General features: G+C 40.8%; 1 protein-coding gene across 1 annotated transcript in view; it reads left to right on the forward strand.

The window, feature by feature from the left end:
- Window positions 1-307: 307 nt before the first annotated feature.
- hid1a (HID1 domain containing a) overlaps window positions 308-24,979 on the forward strand; it is a 28,655-nt gene continuing 3,983 nt past the window's right edge. Inside the window, exons 1-16 of the mRNA XM_073843379.1 lie at window positions 308-449; window positions 1,704-1,853; window positions 5,066-5,236; window positions 5,648-5,770; window positions 12,745-12,851; window positions 13,072-13,188; window positions 14,211-14,418; window positions 14,572-14,628; window positions 14,722-14,862; window positions 14,948-15,038; window positions 18,143-18,294; window positions 18,408-18,486; window positions 18,814-18,978; window positions 20,994-21,221; window positions 21,322-21,467; window positions 21,548-21,640. Coding sequence (XP_073699480.1) covers window positions 384-449; window positions 1,704-1,853; window positions 5,066-5,236; window positions 5,648-5,770; window positions 12,745-12,851; window positions 13,072-13,188; window positions 14,211-14,418; window positions 14,572-14,628; window positions 14,722-14,862; window positions 14,948-15,038; window positions 18,143-18,294; window positions 18,408-18,486; window positions 18,814-18,978; window positions 20,994-21,221; window positions 21,322-21,467; window positions 21,548-21,640 — 2,094 coding nt within the window. The 5' untranslated portion in view covers window positions 308-383. The remainder of the gene's footprint in view (window positions 450-1,703; window positions 1,854-5,065; window positions 5,237-5,647; window positions 5,771-12,744; window positions 12,852-13,071; window positions 13,189-14,210; window positions 14,419-14,571; window positions 14,629-14,721; window positions 14,863-14,947; window positions 15,039-18,142; window positions 18,295-18,407; window positions 18,487-18,813; window positions 18,979-20,993; window positions 21,222-21,321; window positions 21,468-21,547; window positions 21,641-24,979) is intronic.

Raw genomic sequence — 24,979 nt, forward strand, 5'->3', positions numbered from 1 at the left:
CTGACAAAGGCCTGGCTTATGAATATTAATGTAAGCCGCCTGACGTTGCTTGGTAACCTTTCCTGGGAGTCCAATTACGTAACTGAAGAAATCTTCAAGAAGAGTCAGCCCTGCTTTATCAGAAGGTTCATTAAATCACCAGCTGACTGAGCCGTTTACGGCTCTTGGTCGGTGCAGCCAATCAGTTACGCCTACTAACATGACGACACATTACCTCATTAATATTCATGAGGCATCCCTGACCATAGTAGGAATGTTAAATTCCCATCCCGGAAGTTTGTGGCTTTAGCGCAGCACCACCGCCTCCGCAGATGACACACGCAGAGGAGGAGGTGACGGGGATTAGAGCGGAGCCTCATCATTAAACGAACATATCAGGAAAAATGGGAAATACGGACTCAAAGCTCCATTTCAGGAAGGCGGTGATACAGCTGACCACAAAAACACAGGTTCGTGTCTTTGGTGTTATTCGAGGCTGTTATTAGGAGCGCCTGTGTGTTTCCAGATGGAGACTGCGCCGACCAGACCTCTGCAACACCTCACAGACAGATCTCACATAATCAGTCAAATAAAATCTGAATTTAGTTTCATAGATGTGCGTATGGGTGCTCTGGTCACTGCTATTTAAATCAGAATAATGATGCTTGTGTTTGTCCATAATAAGACAGCTGTGCAGGTGTCATGTGTTTATCTGCATATGTAAATATCTGCTTTATCTTGGTCATTCATATGAAACTTGCTCGTTTTTTAAACGAATTTTAATGTTATCCCAATAAAATATTATAGCGTTGTTATTTGTTTTGTTTTTTAAATCTAAGTGAAAATGCAATAACTGCTTAAAACAAGATACATTTACAGTGTACTGCATTGTATGTATATTTTCTTTCAGCTGTTTAAAGCATAAATTAAAACTAAAGATCTTGTTTTATACCATTTGGTTAGTTTGTTTGCTTGTTTTTGTTTTATGTAGAAACAATGACGTACGTTAGACCCCGCCCCTCCTGACGTGATATATTTAGTTTTGTTTGTTTTTTATTGTGAAGTCATCCAAATATATTTTAATAATAAGTGTATCTGGGTTGTTGATGAATAAAATAGAATATAATTTAATTTAAAAATATTGTCGTCACTCAGTATGAGCTCATGAAACTGCATGTATAATAATTATATATGTATAAAAATTCAGTAAAGTGTTATTTTGGTAACACTTTATTTTGCGCTTTCTTAACTAGTTGCTTATTAGCATGCATATTACTACAATATTAGCCATTTATTAGTACTAATTAAGCACATATTAATGTCTTATTCTACATGACCTTTTTCTACATCCCTAATACCTAAATTTAACAACTGCCTTACTTACTTTTAATAAGCAGCAAATTAGGAATTTATTGAGGCAAAAGTTGTAGTTAACAGTGAATAAGTGTTCCCTATTCCATAAGTGTTACCAAAACGGTCATTTTAAATTAGGATTTTAACTAAAAATGTGAAATTATCTACTGTTTATTGTTCTCTTCAGGGTTCATGTGATTGCATTGCCATTTTTAACTGTTAATTAAATATTAATGTGGTTTATAAATTCAGTGTTTGATCAGCCCAGCTGTTGCCTCAGTCTAGTGTGTGTGTGTGTGTGTGTGTGTGTGTGTGTGTGTTAAAAGGATTTACATGTGTATTATAACCTTATCCTCCTCGCCCACACCTAGCCTGTGGAAGCTACAGATGACGCATTTTGGGATCAATTCTGGGCTGATACTGCTACCACCGTACAGGATGTGTTTGCCCTGCTGCCCGCTGCTGAGATCCGAGCCGTCCGGGAGGAATCGCCCTCCAATCTGGCAACACTGTGTTACAAGGTAGCATTCAGTATGGCATTCTGTGATGAAATATGACACCTGTTACATACAGTCAAACCAAGATTTCTTCAGACACCTTTTCTCACATTATCACGGTTTAGTTGCTATAGTTTAGAAAATGGTAATAACATACAGTGGTGTGAAAAAGTGTTGGCCCCCTTCCTGTTTTTTTTATTTTTTTGCATGTTTGTCACACTTTAATGTTTCAGATCATCAAACAAATTTAAATATTAATCAAAGATAACACAAGTAAACACAACATGCAGTTTTTAAATTAAGTTTTTTATTATGAAGGGAAAACAAGATGTGTGAAAAAGTGTTTGCCCCCTAAACTTAATAACTGGTTGGGGCCCCCTTAGCAGCAACAACTGCAATCAAGCGTTTGTGATAACTTGCAATGAGTCTGTTACAGCGTTGTGCAGGAATTTTGGCCCACTCATCTTGGCAGAATTGTTGTAATTCAGCCACATTGGAGGGTTTTCGAGCATGAACCGCCTTTTTAAGGTCATGCCACAGCATCTCAATAGGATTCAGGTCAGGACTTTGACTAGGCCACTCCAAAGTCCTCATTGTTTTTCTTCAGCCATTCAGAGGTGGATTTGATGGTGTGTTTTAGATCATTGTCCTGCTGCAGAACCCAAGTTCGCTTCAGCTTGAGGTCACGAACAGATGGCCGGACATTGTCCTTCAGGATTTTTTGGTAGACAGCAGAATTCATGGTTCCATTTATCACAGCAGTTCTTCCAGGTCTAGAAGCAGCAAAACAGCCCCAGACCATCACACTACCACCACCATATTTTACTGTTGGCATGATGTTCTTTTTCTGAAATGCTGTGCTACCTTCCAAAATGTTCAACTTTTGTCTCGCCAGTCCACAGAGTATTTTCCCAAAAGTCTTGGGGATCATCAAGATGTGTTCTGGCAAAACTGAGACGAGCCTTTATGTTCTTTTTGCTCAGCAGTGGTTTTCGTCTTGGAACTCTGCCATGCAGACCATTTTTGCCCAGTCTCTTTCTTATGGTGGAGTCATGAACACTGACCTTAACTGAGGCAAGAGAGACCTGCACTTCTTTAGATGTTGTTGTGGGGTCTTTTGTGACCTCTTGGATGAGTCGTCGCTGTGCTCTTGGGGTGTTTTTGGTCAGCCGGCCACTACTGGGAAGGTTCACCACTGTTCCATGTTTTCGCCATTTGTGGATAATGGCTTTCACTGGTTCGCTGGAGTCCCAAATCTTTGGAAATGGCTTTATAACCTTTTCCAGACTGATAGATCTCAATTACTTTCTTTCTCATTTGTTCCTGAATTTCTTTGGATCTCAACTTGATGTGTAGCTTTTGAGGATCTTTTGGTCTACTTCACTTTGTCAGGCAGCTCCTATTTAAGTGATTTCTTGATTGTGAACAGGTGTGGCAGTAATCAGGCCTTAGGTAGCCTACACAATTAGATAATACCAATTTAGTTCAACCAGTTACCAAGCAATGTTTAATTTTGTTCAGTCTGTTCATCGCATTAGCAATTAAAGAAAAAACACTTAAGCAAAACATTGTCAGGTCAAAGTGTCTGAATAAATTTTGGTCCCAAATTTGTATTAAATTTACTACTAGTCCACTGTAGGAAGAATTTTTAGGTATAATATGTCACAGTTTACTTTGTTCTCCTCAGTTACATAAATGAACTACAGTGTCCTACACCCATTAGTAAAAAAATACGTAACATTCAGTCATTAGAGCATGTGCCTCATTAATAATAGGCAGTGATTGTGTGAATTTGAAGTTGTTGGTGGGACAGGAAAACAGCTGCCGCTTTCCCCTTCCTGTCTCAATCCCTGAACTTCCTGTTTGAGACTGCCCATCAGAGAGAAAACATGATTAGAAATCTTCATAGTCTTCCAGTGCACATCCTGCCAGAGGAATTTACAAGAGAGAGAAAGAGAGAAGTGTTGCTTTATTGTGTACTGAAGGAGTAAAAGCATTACATCAGACCATAAGTAAAGAGATCATATGGGGTTACATTATTTAAAAATGATTTAACTTGTATGCACATGTAGTCTGTTTGGTTTCACAATGGCTTAAAATGTATTTTACACTTACCTGAATGTCTAAATAACAAAAGGACATCAAAGGGAATGCCATTTAGTTTAACTTTTTAGGCAAAACTTTTAGACAAAAACAAGTTTATAGTAAGATTTTTAATGTTTTTTTAAGCCTCTTCTGCTCACCAAGCCAAAGTGATTGATCCAAAGTACAGCAAAACAGTACAATTTTGAATCATTTTTACTACTTAAAAAAAAAACAGTTTTGTATTTGAATATATATTTAAATGTAATTTATTCTGAATGTTTAGCATCATTACTCCAGTCACATGATCCTTTAGAAATCATTCATATATTCTGATTTACTTCTCAAAACCATAATCAATATTATTACTACTGTTTATTATTATTATTATTATTACTTATTATTATTAACTGCTGAGTGGAACTTTCTTGGGTTTTTCAAACACAGCATTTATTACATTTACATTTAGCAGACGCTTTTATCCAAAGCGACTTACAAAAGAGGACAATGGAAGCAATCAAAAACAACAAAAGAGCAATAACATGCAAGGGCGATTTTTTTAATTATATAATAAAAAAAGCAAGCTAGTGTTAAAAATAGATAGGCCTAAAAATAGGTAGATAGATAGAATACTACAAGAACTAACAAAGAAGCTAGTGTTAGTATAGTGTATAATGTTACAAGGCTTTTTATTTCAGATTTTTTAAGTAAATGTTCTGTTTCTTGAACAGCAAATCAGCAAATTAGAATGGTTTCTGAAGGATCGTGTGAAATTGAAGACTGGAGTAATGAAGCAGAAAATTTAGCTTTGATCACAGGAATAAATTACATTTTAAAATATATTCAAATACAAGCCAGTTATTTTAAATAGTAAAATGTTTCCCATTATTACTTTTGCTGTATTTTTGGATCAAATAAATGCAGGCTAGGTGAGCAGAATTTTTGCAGATTATTTGAAAAAACATTAAAAATAATTACTGTTCAAAAACTTTTGACTGGTAGCGTGTGTGTGTTTATGTATATATATATATGGGTATACAATATATGCATATTTTTTTAGTTCGACCATTTGACTATATGTTTTGGCACCACTGTATTGTATGTGGATGCAGTCTTGTGTATATTTTGTCATGAGTGTATCTGTATTTCCACAGGCGGTGGAGAAGTTGGTTCAGGGAGCTGAGTCCGGCTGCCCCACTGAGAGGGAGAAGCAGATCGTGCTGAACTGCGCTCGTATGCTCTCTCGAATCCTGCCCTACATCTTTGAGGACCAGGACTGGAGAGGGTTCTTCTGGTCCACCATCCCTGGCGCTGGCAGAGCGGGGGTGAGGAGGATGCACAAAATAATAACCAATAAGTGCTATCAACTCATCTTCTTGTTTGGAATTTACAGAAACTGATTGACATTTAGCAGTCTGGCTTCAAGGTTGTATTTAAGTGCCTTCACAAATAGCAGTGTAGGATTATGAAACACTCTTAAATGAATGCCCCTCAGCAAAGGCGATACAGTCACACAAGCACATTTGTTCATTTTTATCATGAGTTATGTCCTAGTTTGCTCTAAGAGAAATCCAACTTTTTACGAATCAATTCCAACCCTTTCTACATAGCCAGATTTGAAATATTATTGTCACTGAATTATATAGATAAAATAATACATAATCATTAAATTAAAGTAAATCAGTTCAGCTACCGTTTTGATTTTTCGTGATTTTTTCATGCTTCTCTTTGCATAGATGGATGATATGGAGGATGAAGATGAAGGCGCCCGTCCGCTGGCAGAGTCTCTCTTATTGGCTGTGGCCGACTTGCTCTTCTGTCCAGACTTCACTGTTCAGAGCCACAAGAGAGGAAGACCTGTGAGTTCATTACTGTCTGTCTGTCAAAATGGATAGTAACAGAAGGATACATTAGAGTTTGTAGTCCAACATCTGTACAAGTTACTTTTTAGAGTGTTAAACATTGATGGTATTGGCTTTAAAAAAGGAACCTATGCATTTTATTGTTTTATTGTTCTCTTTAATGTACTATTTTTGAGTTATAGGATTTTTAATAACACAGCTATGTCATAATTATTCAACCCCTATTCAACATTGCTGTTTTAAGTCACTTATTTGTTTGGGGGGGGGAACAAAATGGTCTTAAACACAAATGTGACCCTGGACCACAAAACCAGTCTTAAGTCGCTGGGGTATATTTGTAGCAATAGCCAAAAATACATTGTATGGGTCAAATTTATTGATTTTTCTTTTATGCCAAAAATCATTAGGAAATTAAGTAAAGATCATGTTCCATGAAGATTTTTTGTAAAATTCCTACTATAAATATATCAAAATGTAATTTTTGATTAGTAATATGTATTGTTAAGAACTTAATTTGGACAACTTTAAAGGTGATTTTCTCAGTATTTTGATTTTTTTGCACCCTCAGATTCCAGATTTTCAAATAGATGTATCTCGGCCAAATATTGTCCTATCCTAACAAACCATACATCAATTGAAAGCATATTTATTGACCTTCCATATGATGTATACATCTCAGTTTTGTAAAATTTAACCTTATGATGTAATACGGTGACGTGCTGGACGGACGAGACGAGAAACAAGATCACAATAAACACTATCTTTTAATATATACTTAGAATAACAGGCAGGAACAAGCAGGAACATCCACACACGAACACATAGAACGATTAAAGACCGACATTGAACTCTTCAAACAAACAGACTTATAAATGGTGACTAATTACAGAGACACAGGTGAAACAGATCACGGTGATGAGGACTAAACCAAATGACTACAGAATGACAGGGGGAGACAATGGGAGAAACCAAATGAACAGACATGAACTGACAGAACTGTGACATTACGCCCCCCTCCGCAAAGGCGCGTCCTCGCGCCGTACAAAACAGAAACAGAAAACAGACTAGAGGGGCAGCAAAACAGAAAAACAGAGTCCATGGAGGAGGCTTAGGTGGAGGACGCAACCCCGGGAGGGGGACCAAAACAAGAGTCCATGTGAAAAACCAGACAGTCCAGAGGGGCGACGACGGAGGGAGGAGCCAGGGAGGACATGGGTGGGGCATAAGGCAGGAGGAACCGACCCAGACCGCAGCCATGATGACGTCCCACTGTGGAGCCGACGGAGGGAGGAACCATGGTGGATGAAGGCGTGCCGACTCCATGGGGCCGACCGACAGAGGCGGAGCAGATGGAGAAGGAGCCCGAGGCGAAGATGGAGAGCCGATGATCCGGGGTGACGCCGAGGATCCGGAGGGCCAAGGTGGAGCAGGCTCTGGCGCCCGAGGCGGAGGCGGAGTCCCGGAGATCCGCGGCGGAGCCGGAGCGACAGAGGATGGAGGCTGTGCCCGCAGGAAGGAGGAGTCCCAAGGAGCCGGTGGGACGGCGCGACGAGGCACAGCCGGAGGAGCAGAGTCCTGAGGAGCCGATGGGGTGACGACTGACCAGGGCGGAGCCGGAAAGACGATGGAGCCCGGTGGAGCTGGTGGATCGATTGGCGACGGTGAAGAGGAGGGCGTCGAGAGCCGTGGTGGAACCGCGGGGTCGAAGGGCCGAGGCGGAGTCCAGGACTCGGAGGCTGGAGGCGGAGCTGAGGAATCCTCCAGCCGAGACGCCGATGGAAGCTGGCAGTCCCGCGGCGAGCCCACTGCACAGGTGGTGGGCTGAGGGTGAGCTGGGGGACTGACTGCTGACCTGGGAGACTTTGGGCGGCTGGGCGGAACCAGCGGGGACTCAGGATGACTGGGCAGAACCAGCGGGAACTCAGGACGGCTGGGCGGAACCAGCGGGAACTCAGGACGGCTGGGCGGAACCAGCGGGAACTCAGGACGGCTGGGCGGAACCAGCGGGGACCAGGCAGAATCAGACAGACGAGGGCGGGTGGGAGGGAAGTCTATGCAGGTCAGTGGCTCAGAGAAAAAGTCAATTAAGTCATATGAGTTGTCTTGGGCAAGATCCGAGAAGAAGTCTATTAAATCCCCAGAGTTGGATCCAAGCTCACCCTCAGCGGTGGTGCAGTGGGCAGGGCTCTCTGTAGCCCTCTCTTGCTCCACGTCATACTCCACCGTCGCGGATGTAGATGCCGGCTCTCGCACCTGGTCAGATGGGTCAGGCTCTGTCGCTCTCGGCTCTGGCACTCCATCTGCGGTGGGCTCAGGCTGTAACTCCGCATGTCGGGGTGATGTTTGGCTGGGTTCTGGGTCGTGAGTGGGGTTGACGTCCTCCTCGATGACGCCGACAGTCCAGGAAGATTGGCAGGACGCCAACACCCACTCGATGTAGTCCGGCAGGCTCTCTTGAGGACCCTCCCCGGATAGCAGCGCCTTGGTGGTGGAATTCAGTCCTAAGTGATAGTAGATGCATAGGCTGCTATCCGGGAAGTGGGAATGTTCTGCCAGGGAGATGAACTCACGTGTATGGTCCTCAAGAGAGCGTTCCTCCTGCCTCAGGAGGATGAGACGAACAGTAGGGTCCATAATAAAAAACAAAAAAAACAAAACACTGAGGAAAAAAGACGGAAAATAAACGCAGGGGAAAGTGCCGGGTAAACTTTTGAGGTCGGTCTTTCTGTAATACGGTGACGTGCTGGACGGACGAGACGAGAAACAAGATCACAATAAACACTATCTTTTAATATATACTTAGAATAACAGGCAGGAACAAGCAGGAACATCCACACACGAACACATAGAACGATTAAAGACCGACATTGAACTCTTCAAACAAACAGACTTATAAATGGTGACTAATTACAGAGACACAGGTGAAACAGATCACGGTGATGAGGACTAAACCAAATGACTACAGAATGACAGGGGGAGACAATGGGAGAAACCAAATGAACAGACATGAACTGACAGAACTGTGACATATGACTGGTTTTGTGGTCCAGGGTCACAAATAAGCATTTAGAAACTCTATTTAAAAACAGAATTAGCTTGATCTGTTATCCATAAATAAAATTGACCCATGCATGTGCTGAAGTTGAGTAGCAAATATGGCAACAGAGTTCTCTCAAAAGGTATAGAGAATATTATAAAAGCTAATGCTACATGAAGACTTCCAAGGCATTAAACGTTCCGAGAGACACAGCTGGCAGCCTTTTTCTTAGCTTAAAATATATTGTACCACAAAAACCTTTGAGGGTATTGAAAAAAAGTACATAATATCATAAAATGTTTGATCTGAGCAACTAAGAAAAATCTGCAATGTTCATGTCTTGTAAGATGACCCAATTAAAGATGGAAAAACATTTCACTGCAGTATAAGAAAAACACTAGACAAGCATGGCTTTTATGTTGGGGTGTCTTGCCCAATACCACTCCTGACCAACAAGAACATAAAAGGCTGACTTGAACATGTTAAAATGGATTTAGGTAGACCTGTGGAGTTCTGGAAGTATGTTTTATGAAGTGATGTTACTAAACTAGAACTTTTTGGACCTATAGACCTTTTTCCTGAGTAAACGATGAGCACTGCCATTATGAATTCTAACGTCAGATTGAATGCTTTTCTGTTCCGGTTTCCATAGGAACCCATTCAAATAGCGTCCATCTGTTTTTAATGTAGCTAACATCCGCTGCTTCGTGTCATCTACACACTCATTAAAGTGAGGCACTGACAAATGACGGTCATTGCGACATTGTCAAGTGATGGCGCTATGGAGCCATGTGCTTTTTAAAAACATTTTAATAGGTTTAACATTAGTTTATTAGCTCGGAATATACCCTAATTTGACTAGAAACAATGCAGACTGGAAATGCAAAGCATTCTTTCAGTTAAGAGTTCAGGAAAAACGTCTATAGATCAGCCGTTTGTCTGGTGCAAAAAAAGGCAAAGCTTATAAGCAGAGGAGCACTATCTCCATAGTCAAACTTGGAGGTGGACCAGTCCTCTTATGGGGTGTTTTACATTAGCAGAAGGTGGAAATCATGACTGTATGAAGAACATCATGGAATCTTTGAAATATCAGGACTTTTTGCAGGATCCATTCTAAAATATACATCCAAATCTACTTATGCTTGGTTCAGGGAATGGTTGTAGAATGTACTTGATAACCAAAGTGATAACCAAAGATTATCAGTGATCTGGACGTTTTTTCAGGTGAGGAATTGGGCAAGACTGCAGTGGAGAGGTGACAGAAGCTTCTAAGCACTTACAGGCAGCGTTTATTGGTGGTTTTAAAGTATAAAGGATTCTGCATCAAATGTGACTTTTCGGGGTTGAATAATTTTGTACATGAATGTTTGGAGCCAATTTGATTTTTGTCATGATTCATCAGTGTTACATCCTCAAAATCACTCAAATGAGTATTAATAAACTTTCTCTTAATAGTTTACTGATGTAATGTCTTGCAGGTCAAGGGGGTTGAATCATTTTAGTTGCAACTGTATATATAGTATCTCACAAAAGTGAGTACACCCCTCAAATTTCAGCAACCATTTTAGTATATCTTCTCAAGGGACAATACTATAGCATCTTATATATTTTAGAGTAGTCAATGTGCAGCTTGAATAGCAATATAGATTTACTGTCCTCTGAAAATAACTCAACATACAGCCATTATTGTCAAAATAGCTGGCAACAAAAGTGAGTACACCCTTAGTGATAACAGCAGTATGTTGTTTAACCATGCAAAGCCACATGTTCTATTCATCATGTTTATGTTTTTGTCTGCTTGACAGGTCCATACAAAGTTGTGTGTCTTGTAGTAGATCAGTTAAAATTAGGTGCTTTAAGTACAATTCTCTCATACTGACCACTGAATGTTCAACATGGCATCACATGGCAAAGAACTCTGAGGATTTGAGAATTAGAATTGTTGCTCTCCACAAAAATGGCCAAAGCTATAATGGTGCGTTCACACCGGACGCGACTTGCGCGGAAAAAACGCGCTATTCACGCGTAGTTGAACGCTTGAACGTTTGAGTTTACTCGCGCCATTCGCGCGTGACATTTTCTTCACAACAGACACGAATTCACGTCATGGGAGGGGCTTCTGCCACTCGTCAGCGGGAAAGTAGTTGTAAAATAGGTGAATGAGCTCAATTTGCCAGCTTTAGCTTGCTTGTAGTCTCAATATGTATGTATATGTAGGTCAAATTGAGTAAAGAGCGTTTTTTAAAACTTACCAGATTGTCCGACCTCTTCACTCACTTTATTCCTACCAAAATCCTTTTTATTCCTGTTTCTACAAAAGTCTAAAGATGTATCGTACAGCTCTGAGTAACCACAGACATCAACGGTGATTTTGTCCTCCATTGTTGTTTCGGATTTCTGCCTCCGTCACTACTAGAGCAAGCTCCTGATTGGTTAACGTGGCGCGAATTTTCGCCAAAGTTCAGATTTTTGAACTCACGTGTTTCGCGCGATTCGCGCGAATGGCGCGGCAATCGCTTGAAACGCTCAATGCGCGCCGCTTCATTCGCGCTATTTGCGCGTTTCGCGCCACCTCTTTCGCGCGTTTCGCGCCGCAGGATGGCTATTCGCGTCTTTGCATTGACTTAACATGTAAATCACTCGCACTTGCCGCTTCATTCGCGTCCGGTGTGAACGCACCATAAGAGGTTCAGTAACACCCTGAAACTGAGTTACACTACAGTGGTCAGGGTCATACAGAGGTTTTCCAAGATGGGTTCCATTCGGAACAGGCCTTGCAAGGGTCGATCACGAAAGTTGAGCACTCGTTCTGTGCGTCAGGTGCAGAACCTGGCTTCAAAAAAACAGATGCCTGAGTGCTGCCAGCATTGCTCTAAAGGTTGCAGAAGCAGAAGGTCAGCTTGTCAGTGCTCAGACCATATGCCGCACATTGCAAAAAGTTGGTTTGCATAGTCATTGTCCCAGAAGGAAGCCTCATCTGAAGCTGGCTTGCAAGAAAGCCAGCAAACAGTTTGCTGAAGACAACCTGTCCAAGAGCATGAATTGCTGGAACCATGTCCTGTGGTCTGATGAGACTATAAGATAAACTTGTTTGGCTCAGATGGTGTCCAGCATGTGTGGCGATGTCCTGGTGAGGAGTACCAAGAAAATTGTGTCTTGCCTACAGTCAAGCATGGTGGTGATAGCATCATGGTCTGGGGCTGCATGAGTGCTGCTGGTACTGGGGAGCTGCAGTTATTGAGGGAAACATGGATTCCATTATGTACTGAACATTCTGAAGCAGAACACGATGCCTTCCCTCCAGAAACTAGGCCGAACGGCAGTTTTCCAACATGATAATGATCCCAAACACACCACCAAGATGACAACTGCCTTGCTGAGGAAGCTGAAGGTGAAGGTGATGGGGTGGTCAAGTATGTCTCCAGACCTGAACACTATTAAGCACCTGTGGGGCATCCTCAAGCTTAAGGTGGAGAAGCACCATGTGTCTAACGTCCAGCAGCTCTGTGAGGAGTGGAAGAGGATCCCAACAACAGCCTGTGCAGCTCTGGTCAATTCTATGCCCAGGATGATTAAGGCAGTACCAGATAACAATGGTGCTAACACATATTGACAAACTCACTTTTGTTGGCAGCGATTTTGACCATAATGGCTGTATGTCGAGTTATTTTCAGCGGACAGTAAATCTATACTGCTATACAAGCTGCACATTGACTACTCTAAAATATATCCAAGTGTCATTTCTATAGTATTGTCCCTTGAGAAGATATACTAAAATGGTTGTTGAAATGTGAGGGGTGTACTCACTTTTGTGAGATACTATATGTCAGTAATGTCATGAAATGCTTAGTTAATTTGTCCCATAGTCTGTCTGTGTGCAGTAAAATGTACAGTAAATTAAGTCTCAGGTTGAGTGTCTGCTTCTTATGTACAGGACTCTGTTGAGGACATGCAGTCACTGGACAGCTGTGAATACATCTGGGAAGCTGGAGTGGGTTTCGCTCAGTCGCCTCCACTCAACTACATCCACGATATCAACAGGTGAGAGTGACGGGACATGAGGTAGTCTCTGTTCCCACAGCCACATGTGTTTATTTGAGTTTCCATGGTGACTTTTTAATCAGTAACCACACAAGACGTTTAAAAAGCCTGCACCTGTTTTTCCACCCCAACCGAGATTCAGATCAGTCATTTGAAGATCAGATTAGTCAAATGAGCAGTTTACATGTGTTTACCGTCCACTGATTTGCTGTGTTTATAGGACTGAGCTGTTAAGGTTACTGCTCACCTGTTTCTCAGAAGCCATGTACCTGCCACCAACATCAGATAACAGTATTCTCAACCCCTGGGTCACCTTCTTCTGTTCAACCGAAAACAGGTCAGTCTCTGTATGATATGCAAAAGACGAGTGCACAAACACAACACTCCCCAGTGAAACACCAAGGGACTTACTAGTGGTGTTTGCTGAGTTAAGCCCCTAGTCCTCAGTATTAAACACTAGTGTGTAAACTTCAGTGTGGGCTCTTTTGATTTGGGCCTGGAGGAAACCATCTAGCAAACAGCCAGCACATCCTAGCAACCACTCAGCAGTACACCAAAAACACACAGAACACAGTAGTAACAAAATGAATGTTCTAAAAAAAAACTTCAGAACACCTCAGCCACACTCGTTTCACTAGATAAGACCCTTCTTCCTCGGCTGGGATCATTTAGAGCCCTTTGAAGCTGCATTTAAACTGCATTTTGGAAGTTCAAACTCGGGGGCACCATAGAAGTCCATTATATGGAGAGAAATCCTAAAAAAAACACAATTTCTTTACGACTGAAGGAAGAAAGACATGAACATCTTGGATGAAAAGGGGGTGAGTACATTATCTGTACATTTTTGTTCTGAAAGTGAACTACTCCTTTTATATAAAATTCAAATAGAAAACAGTAGAAATATATGGAAATTGGATCTGGAAATAAATTCAGGCTTGGTGAACAGAAGAGACTTCTTTAACATTCAAATTTTAAAACATTAAACATTCAAAATCTTACTGTTCAAAAACTTTTGACTGATAGTGTATGTCATTTTGCTTTTTAAGTAAATCTATTTATAAATGTTTAAATATTTGTACTGAATAATAAGATAAAAAAACACTGAGTAAGAAAAGCATTCCTGCAGTGAACAACCTAGCATCTAACTAACAAGATCCTGGTAAACATCCAGAACTTCTTAGTAAATGCGTAGCAATACCTAGCAACACCAACCCTCCAGAACACCTTAGCAACTACATAACTTCACCACTGCAGCCATCTGAGCATTATGGTGTGGAATTTAGCACCAGCAAACACCACTCACATTGTCTTCAGCAGTATAAAAGTGCTGTAAACATTGACAGTCTTTGCTTCTTACAGACACGCTCTGCCTCTTTTCACCTCCCTGCTGAACGTGGTGTGTGCATATGACCCGGTGGGTTACGGTATCCCCTACAACCACCTGCTCTTCTCTGACTACCGTGAGCAGCTGGTGGAGCAGGCCGTGCAAATCCTCATAGTGACTCTGGAGCACGAGGGTGGACAGCCGTACCGGCCTCCCTCCCCTTCCAGCATGGAAGACCAGGATGTAAGCACACCACACCCTGTAATATACACAACATCCACTCACATGCAGAAAAGGTCAATAAAACTCAAAGGATCCATTAAACTGCGATAGACGGAATGAAATGCCTAATGGTCTTTGTGTCTGCTCTTCTCTTTTTTTTCTGTTTATTTGTAGTCTGTCGGCCCAAACAACCTGTTTGTGAATTACCTGTCCAGAATTCACAGGGAGGAGGTACGGAAACCCTTCATATTAGTATATGTCAAGAAAATACAAAGGAACTGCATTGTTCCCTTTATGTTTGAGCTGTTTTCCTTGTGTCTGCAGGATTACGACTTTGTTCTGAAAGGTTTGGCGCGCCTGCTGACCAACCCACTCTCTCAAACATACCTGCCCAACTCAACCAAAAAGATCCAGTTTCACCAGGAACTGCTGGTCCTGTTCTGGAAACTCTGTGACTTCAACAAAGTAAGAGATTAGGCGCTTAAATACAGTCATCTACAAATAATGCCGGTGAATAATTGACATGCAATTCCCGTCTTTTCTGTTACAGAAATTCCTGTTTTTTGTGCTGAAGAGCAGTGACGTGTTGGACATATTAGTGCCTATTCTGTATTACCTGAATGATGCCCGAGCTGACCAGTGTAAGTGTGCTGATTTGAAAGATTTTAAAGAGGTAGTTCACCTGAAAATAAAAATGTACTCATCATTCGCTCATCAAACCCATAAGACTGCCATACATTTTCAGAGAACGATCGTTCTCTCATTCCTGTTGCTGATCCATTTAAGGTCTACGCAACCAAAATGTTTAAAGTGACACTGAAGTATAGGGGAGAGTGGGGTATGTTGAGGCAGTGGGTAAGTTGACCCACTCCATGCATCTTGGCAACTGCATCATTTTTGTCAGACTCTGAAAAGGAGAAATACATGGGAATGCATGGGAGGCACCCATTTACTTTAAAAACTATTTTTGCCTCATCAAAGTAACATTTCAGCATAACAGATGTAGTAGCCATTACATCAAATGATGTTGAGCCAACACTTTATCTTACCCCACCATAAGGCACTGAAGTTAAGTCTCTGAAGTATAAACCCATGTGAAATTTAAAGATAATTTACCTCTTTTAAAAACTAACTTCAATCAAATTTAATTTTGTAAACAGTCATATTTCTTTTTTCAAAGCTAACTTAAACAATAAAACAAATCAAATTAAATAAATGAATGAAATGATTTATATAAATTATATAAATTATATATGATGGTTCATCTTACCCACTGACTTGGGTCAACTTACCCCTAGTCTCGCGTAGCCAGACCTTCAGACTGACGGCTGAAGGTCTGGAATTCATGGCAGCTTTAATTGGCCAAGGCCCGCCCATAAGGCTGTTTGACCGACATATCAAACAACCAATCACAGTTCGTTTCATTCAGCGTCACTTTTCGGGGCGTAGAAATGCCCCCACAACAACAGACTGGCATGCAACAAGTCAGTCATTGAAATAACCAGCATTGAAAGTTAACGAAGAAGAGGGAGAACAAGCAGTAAGTCAGTAATTTGTTCGCGAACGTCGCAAATGTGTATAACAACAACGGCGTCTGCATAAGCACCTTTTAGCAAAACGCCGAGTAAATCAGTCTGCACTTTGTTTCTCGGCGGACCGAAAATAAACGCGACACTCGCGTGTTCCGGAAATCCGATCAAATTCAACCAATCAGATGACGACTTCGACATTCCTGAAGTGTTTCCAGTTAAGTGTACCATATGCATCAGACGTTTAGCCAACGTTCCGTGGGCGTGACGTCTGAGGCTGAGACTAACTTACCCCTTACCTGTGGCAAATTGAGCCACAGGAACCATTTTTTATAAGAAGCCATAATCATCTTTCCCTCACTCTCTACAGAAATTCTATATTTCTGTAGAATTTCATGTTTTCTGAAGAGACACGATAGTTATACAGATTTTTAGGCTTTTATTCACATACAAACATTGATCAAACATCAACACGCACGCATTAAAAATGTTAAATGGAAGATCATCCATACAAGAACAAACTTAATTTGTTCTTGTGAAAACTCACATGCTTGCGTGACACGTGAGAAAAAAACTTACTGGTGTTTGCGCATCAAGCAAACGTATTTGAGCTTCTATTTATTATTTATTTATTATTTCAAAAAAATTGGAATAAATCAGTCTACTCGTATGAAATACTTTAACATTGTCTTAAAGGGTTAGTTCACCCAGAAATGAAAATTAGCCCATGATTTACTCACCCTCAAGGCATCCTAGGTGTGTATGACTTTCTTCTTAAAGATGAATCCATTCAGAGTTATGTTTAAAAAAAATGTCCTGGCTGTTCCAAGCTTTATAATGGCAGTGGGTGGGTGTTCCTGTTCAACAGTGTAAAAGAAGACCAATAAAGCACATCCATTCATAATAAAAAGTACTCCACGCAGATCGGGGGGTGAATAAAGGCCTCCTGTAGTGAATCGATGTGTTTTTGTAAGATAAACATCTATATTTAAAACATAATAAACAGTTTATTCTAGCTTGCACTAACTGTCGTACGCACAAGTCATTCCAGCCAGATGACGCAGCGCATGCACCGGTGAGAATATGCTAGTCTCGCGAGAACCAACATTTGTTTACATGAGCAAAGAAAGCAAAGTTTCCTTACTTTAACCGAGGAAAACCAACCTCCTCTTTAAAATCCTCTAACATTTTTCTTTACAAATCCTAGTTTTGTAATTCTAATTCGTGACCAATGTTTTGTTTTGCTTTCTCCTCTGCATTTCCACATTTGTCATTTCTCACCGGGGTGTATGACAGTTACCACAAGCTAGAGAAAACTGTTAAACCAGTTAAGACCAGCAAACCAGCCTAGACTGGTTTTAGCTGTTTTTTTCAGCAGGGTAACTTTAAATATTGAGATTTTTCTTACAAAAACACATCAGTTTGCTACAGGAGGCCTTTATTTACCCCCTGGAGTGATGTGAGGCACGAATAGATGTGCTTTTTTGGACTTCTTTTGGACTGTTGAACAAAAACACCTACGCCCTGTTATTACAAAACTTGAAAGACTTTTTAATATAATTTCATTCACAGAGATGTCTATTTAACATCTGCATTTACATCTGCAAGACATATTTTTTTGAGTGTTTGAGTTTTTTGCTCATTTGCAATATGCCTACTGAATGTTTCCTATCAGATGTCAAATAGACATTAGCCCCCGGTTTCACAGACAAGGCTTAAGCTTAGTCCTAGACTAAAATGTAAGTCTGAGCTGTTTCAACTGAAATAAAATTGCACTGATTGATCTTAAAATATATCAGTGCCTTTGTTTTGTCTCAAGATGCACACCAGTAATGTTTTTTCCTAAGCATGTTTATAAAAATTACTTATATGTCCTAATTGAACTATGGCCTAACCCTGGCTTAGTCTAAGCCCTGTCTGTGAAACCGGGCCTAGATGTCTTTAAGATGTTAATGCTTTAGAATGTATGTAAAACTGACATCTGAAAGACATCTGTTAGATGTTTGTACACAGCAGATGCTTTCCAGATCAAGAGATCTTTAACAGACATCTTGTAGACGTACATGTTCTGTCTGGGAATTGTTTTTATGAATATTTTTCAGCCTGACTGACACTTAAAATCAAACAGCCTGTTTTTTGTTACTGTACCTTTTAAGATCTCTATGTAAATGACATGTAAATTCCGACATGAGGTCTTGATGTTGTTATTACTTCAGCACGGGTCGGTCTCATGCACATCGGCGTCTTCATTCTGCTGCTGCTGAGTGGAGAGAGGAACTTTGGTGTGCGTCTGAACAAGCCGTACTCAGTTCATGTCCCTATGGATATCCCTGTGTTCACGGGCACACATGCTGACCTGCTCATCGTGGTGAGACACATGTCTTCCTTAGTTTTACAGTTCACATAAAAGTTATGTTTATGTCTGGTTCCAAACTAGAGTTGTTTTAAATCTCTGAATCTAAAAATCGGTTATGTTTTAAGGTTTTCCACAAGATAATAACCAGTGGCCATCAGCGTTTACAGCCTCTCTATGACTGTCTGCTCACTATTGTGGTGAATGGTGAGTATTAAGAGTGTCTTGGTTTGCACAGGGCTTTACTTGGATTCAGATTTAATCTGTTGTTACGCCAGAAAACTCTGTTTGACACTTTTCATGTGGTAAGAGACAAATGATTTATCCCACTTAGGGCGAGGCCATTCTCATCAAAGAGAATCGGTTTCCTGAGATCAAAAAGGGTTTGTTTGAAATGGAATAGTCAGATTAATGTCGAATTAATGCTTACTGTAAAAAACACTCCAGAAAGTTTCATCTGTGTAGATTGGTTGCCTGACAGACAGCGCTCTGTTCTTTGTGTCCTCTGTCACATAATGCCTTGTCCTTGTTTAGTGTCTCCCTACCTGAAGAGTCTTTCCATGGTTGCGGCCAACAAACTCCTTCATCTCCTGGAGGCATTCTCCACCAACTGGTTCCTGTTTTCTGCACCTCAGAACCACCATCTGGTCTTCTTCTTGCTGGAGGCCTTCAATAATATCATTCAGTATCAGTTTGATGGTAAGATCATCACTCTCGTTCATCTTTGCCAGAATTTTTTTTAGTTTTAGACATTCTCTTGCTATTCTGCCAACTCCACGTCCATGTGGTACTTCTGCAAAATAATTAATGGGAACTCTTGTACGTGTGGCAACTATTTAAATGTATCTGTGTTGTCTTTTATGTCAAATACTTAAAATTAGCCAATTAATTCAGTTAATCAGAATACTATAGACTGTTAACAATAACATTTGATCAATATCAAGAAAACCCATCTTTACACTACTGAGGTGAAAAAGAAGCTTCATATGTTGTTTGGCATTTATATTATTTACACAGTTTAATGCCATTCAAAGATGCCATATCTTTGTCGTATCTGCATGTTAATGTTTATGAAAACAGAATTTGTGTCCAGAATTTTCTCAGTGTGTGTGTGTGCAGTTTCAATGGTGACTAATCCAAACGATGTCTCTGTTTGGGCATTGCATACATAAACATAGCAGATAAGTGATTTGTTATAATATGCAATGCTGCCAAATCGGGTAAAAAGAATTGATGCAATGTCACAAATGACATTTCATTTTCACATTTCACTTTTATCACAAAAGCCATAATAGATTTAGTGTAAAGGGAACTAAACAGATTTTTTTTGACCAATCTCATGTTATTCTTTTGTACCTATAGAGTAGTATTGCACCTTTCATATATCTGAAGAATCTTTCATTTTATCAGATTTATAAAAGATAAAGAAAGATATAGCTTTATGCATCTCTCTAAAAATAGCCGAGCTTCTGGAGGCGAGCCGTGGGCAGAGCTAACGAGTCGCGAACACATACACACAAATTGCCAGTAAAACACAGAAATTGAATGCACTTTTACTTACCTCCCTTTCGTGGTTCTGACTCATGAAAGGGATCTTATATTGCTGGGACTGCTCCATCTTTTCAGTGTCAAAGGTTGTGCAAACCCAACATCGAACTAGGCCTTGTTTATAAACCATTTGTCACCGAAATGACTGGAACAACCAAACACACTTGCAAAACTCCGTTGCTGCCCCAGAAAAACAAACTGCATCCACTGTTCATGTAACTCTGGGTTATTTGTGAAGCTAAACAAGGTTATCTTTCCCTTACATTCAAAGTCATTGTAAGGGATTAGTTGACTAATGGCACGTTTATTAATAAACCGTTTCAGTCATAATAATGAGCCTTTAATTGCCTACATAGCCTAAGAAAACTCTCAAGCACACACAAAAAGCTTGGCACACCACACCGGCAGAATATAATAATTATGAATGTGTCAGGGTAAAACAATAAGGTAAAGGCTGCATTAACTTAATAATCTATTGATGAACTAGTCCTTTCTTTGTTTTCGGCTTAAGAGATGAAGTCAGCGACACTAACTCGTCTTCTCCCCTGAAGATACATAATCTTTGTTGTTATTTTGAATGTACACAAAGAACAGTAGAGTCTTTACTCTCTACAGATTCAAAAGATGTATTACTCTTGTCTGTATGACCAAGCTAGTGACCGCACTGGCGCCTCCGTCTGTCAGGAAGTGAGCACGCTACTGTTCAGCTTCCACACTCCACGCTTCACTTCAATAGTGCACATTTTTCTAGGTTAACATTAGATTAAGCTGCCATGTAAAGTTGCTATTACTTATTTACTTATTTATTCAAACTTCTTTGGAGGCATTCTTCTCTTGCTCTTGCTGTGTGTGCGCGCATTCTTTTCCAAACAAGGTGCCCGAACAAGGAATTCCACCCTTCATGACCTAATGATGAGCCTTGTTCGAAACTTTCCAAAACTTATACAAACCTAGGAGAATATTTGGCACAAATATATGCCATCATAAGTCCAAATCGTTTTTTGAAACTTTGGCCATGTATCAGCATTAGACTACGCCCCCAAACACCTCCTCCCCCTTAATTGTGCAATGGAATTTTCTGCTTCTTTATCTTGAATTTGGTCTATTTTTGCCTCGGACTCTGTTCATTTACAAATCTTGTCGTCAACTCTGAATGTTTTAATCAGGTAACTGTAATTTGGTGTACGCCATCATTCGGAAGCGCAACGTCTTCCATCAGCTGGCCAACCTGCCATCCGACTCCACCACCATTCAGAAGGCTTTGCAGAGGAAGCGGAAATCTCCAGATGCAATTTCTCGCACCAGCTCGCAGGAAACAGTGTCCATGGAAGGCTCACGGCCAGCTGTGCCAGCTGAGCCCGGCACTTTGAAGACCAGTCTGGTGGCCATGCCAGGTAGCTTTACTCATTTGTGTTAGTATTAGTAAAAACCAGTTACTATGAGACAGTGGCACTTTGTGTGAGTTCTTTTGAAAGACATGCTAACTCTCTTTAGGCATCGATAAACTGACGGAGAAGTCCCAGGTTTCAGAAGACGGTACTATGGTAGCTGTGACACAGATAGAATCCCCACAAACCCCAGAACACAGCACTGCTGCTGGAACCAGCGACACAGAGTCCATCTCAGGAAGAGACAATGAGGTTAGAGGACCGGACACACAATTACATCCATGACTAGCTCTTCAAATGAAGGTAATAACAACAGTAATGCTTCTTCCCAGGATGTCTTCTACACTGAGGCAGAGATGGCAAGGAGACGCCTGTCCAGCTCATCCTCATCTGTCATTAGCCACTGGAATCCCAAACCAGACTGGGTAAGAAGACCTTCATCATCACAGTTATCCTAACCAGTGTCCTACAAGGGTTATTTTTAAACCTTGAGTTAAGGAAACTGTTTACCCATAAATGAAACTGGTCATTATTTACTCTTCCTCACATCATTCCGAACCTGTATGTTCCATGGAACACAAAAGGAACACCTTGACAGACATGACTAAAATACATAGTTTCTTCAAATGTTCTCTGTTTATTTTAAAATAGCATACAGGTTTGTAAAAACATGAGAGTGAGTAAATGATGACAGATTTTTCCTTTTTTGGAAGTCTTAGTCCTGTAACATAATCCTGTTATTTTATTTCATGTTTTGAACAATCACTGTGCTCTGGTTCCTGGGTCGTAATTTGAAATTTCACATTCTACATTTATAAACCATTGATGTTCTTATTTGCATATGTAACATCTTAATAACACTGATTGGGTACAGCATGCAATGAGTGTCTAGCCTCATTCAGAAATAACAGAAATATGATGAAAATTTGTCATTTAGGTGGACAATGAAGTTGTAATATAAGCCCCAAAAATGTATTACTTAAAAACTAGTCCTACATTCTTTCTTGTTTTATGATAATCTGTTAAACTTAGATGTACACTATATTGCCAAAAGTAGTGGGACACCCCCTTCTACTGAACAGGTTTGACTACTTTAGTAATTTCCATTAGTACATATTTTAATGTTTAAGCATATAATGATATTCTAGGGAATTGTGTGCTTCTAATTTTATAGTAACAGTTTGGAAATGACCCTTTTATATTCTAACATGACAATGCCTCTGTGTATAAGACAAGGTTCATTCAGTCAGTGTGGAAGAATGTGTGTGGTCCTAATCCCAATTGAACACCTCTGGTGTGAATTTAAATGCAGACCTTGAGCCAAAAACTCATCACCAAACACCAATGACTTGTACATACAATATATGGACAAACTTATTGGGACACCCCCTTCTTTAGAACAGAAAAAGGCACTTCCAAAACTGTGGCAACAAAGATGGAAACATAATTCATGTATTTAAAAAAAAAATGTTTTTCCATCTCTGTTGCAAATGTTAGGGAAGTGTCTAAAATGACTGTACCCTTTTGGACAAGTCATTGGTGTTTGGTGATGGGTTTTTGTCTCAAAGTTTGCATTTAAAGTCACACCAGAGGTGTTCAATTGGGATTAGGACTTGGCTTAATGCAGACCCGGCAAGTTCTTTCACACTGACTGAATCAATCATTTATTTTTGAACCTTGTATAATACACAGAGGCATTGTAATGATAGAATAGAAAAGGGTCCTGTCCAAACTGTAGCTATAAAATTAGAATCACAAAATTCCCTAGAATATCATTACATGCTTAAAGGGGTCATCGGATGCAAAACTAGTATTTACATGTTGTTTGAACATTAATGTGTGTTGGTAGTTTGTGTACACAACCACCAACACACGGGTTTTTGATGCATCTTTGCAAATGGCCTTTCTAAATTATGTGCTTGTTGGCAAGTTTCACCGATAAACACCGCTAAATGCGGCTAAACACGACTAAATGTGGCTAAAGTAAACATTACACCTTGTAATCCCACAGCAGAGGGGGGCGGGGCGAGCAGACCTCATTTTCATTTAAAGGGCCCATGCAATAAAATGAGCTGATATTTTGCAGAGCTTGAAAAGGGAAAATGGTGTTTTTTTACACTACTACTGAAAATTTTTAACCAAAGTATATTAGGGACTTTTTATTAAGACTCTAAAGATTCATATGAACTTGTGGAAAATGGGCATCCGATGACCCCTTTAAACATTCAAATTTGTACTCATGGAAATTACTAAAGTAGTCAAACCTGTTCATTAGAAAGGGGCTGTCCAAATAGTTTTGGCAAAGTAGCGTACTTAACAATATAGAACAAAATATTTTTTAGTTCCCTTTAGTCGGTCACGTTCGACGTCATGTCGGACCGAACCGACAAATTGGGATCTCACCTCAGAGCCCTATCACCTTAAAGTGTAACAAAATGCATCCAATTGCACATTCAGCTTTTTGCTTCGGAGCGAAGTGTTTGTGCTACTCGTCACCGGAGAGTTCAACGAGTGTTGGTGTTATGACGCATCAGGTCGCTTCCATGCTGCTGCAGCTCATAAAGAGCCCCAAAGGGAAGCACGCTGCAGTTTTCTAAAGCTGCCTGTCACGCTGCGACCTCTCCTGTGCAGTTCGGGGCTTCAGCACTTCTTCCTTTTTTCAAAAAAACACACCTGTGTTTCTGGATGTGGTCGCTCTTTGGTTGCATCTGACAGTCATGATTATTGTTCGTGGATGAGTCATGCTCTCATTGTGGGGGACAGCAGAAGGGAAAGGCTGTCTCCAAACAGAGGCTTGCCCACTGGATAGTAGATGCTGTAGTCCTGGCTTATCAAGCTCAGGACCAGCCATGCCCCCTAAGGGTGAGGGCTCACTCTACAAAGAGTGTTTATTCCTCCTGGGCATTATCCCGTGGTGCCTCAATAGCAGATATCTGTAGAACTACAGACTGGGTGACACCTAACACGTTTGCGAGATTCTGTAATCTCCGTAAAGAGCCTGTGTCCTCGTGTGTACTCGCTTCAAATAGCCAGTTACACAAGGACCCGCTTGGTGTCTATCACGCTTGCCATTCCCTCTACAAAAGGGATATGTGCGCTTACTGGCTTCACAGGTGAGCACCCTCGGCAGTCAGGCATGGCAGAGTGCCAGATGCCAGGTCTAACACTTGTGTGTGTGTCCGAGGTCAGCCCCTATGCTAAACTATGTGTTAGGATTCCCCCTTCAGGTGGCAGAATCTGCAGTCTCTGCTCGGTATTGGTCTCACCCAAGCTAGGCTCAGTCTACCACAAGAACATTCCATATGTTGTACTGCCCTTATTGGCTAGTTCATATGATTAATTTCCACATAATACCTCCTGCGTGTAGGATATGGTCTCTGTAGAGTTCCCTTACAGGGATACGCTTTCCCAGTGTTTTCCAAATGTCTCACTGTACGGAACAGCAGTTATGGACACTCTGTCTAAGCCTGTAATGTCTGATTGTAGAGAACTCATCAGGTTCCTGTGGTGTAGCGCCGATGGCCGTCTAGGTTGGCGAGGTCTTTAGTGATGATCCGTCTCTGGAGCTCATCTGGTTGACATCCACGGCTATTGAAGTCATCTCCAGGTGGTGATCCATGATCTAAGCTGGTGCGGACTGGATCCGGGGGACTGCAGTGACCATCTGATCCAGATACAGGCTGGGTCTGGTGGCTACGGTGACCTCGGAATAAGAATGAAACAGACTAATATTAGCATAGATGCCATTCTTTTTACGATGCAAC

This window comes from Garra rufa, chromosome 1, assembly GCF_049309525.1.
Source record: "Garra rufa chromosome 1, GarRuf1.0, whole genome shotgun sequence".
Taxonomy (NCBI): domain Eukaryota; kingdom Metazoa; phylum Chordata; class Actinopteri; order Cypriniformes; family Cyprinidae; genus Garra; species Garra rufa.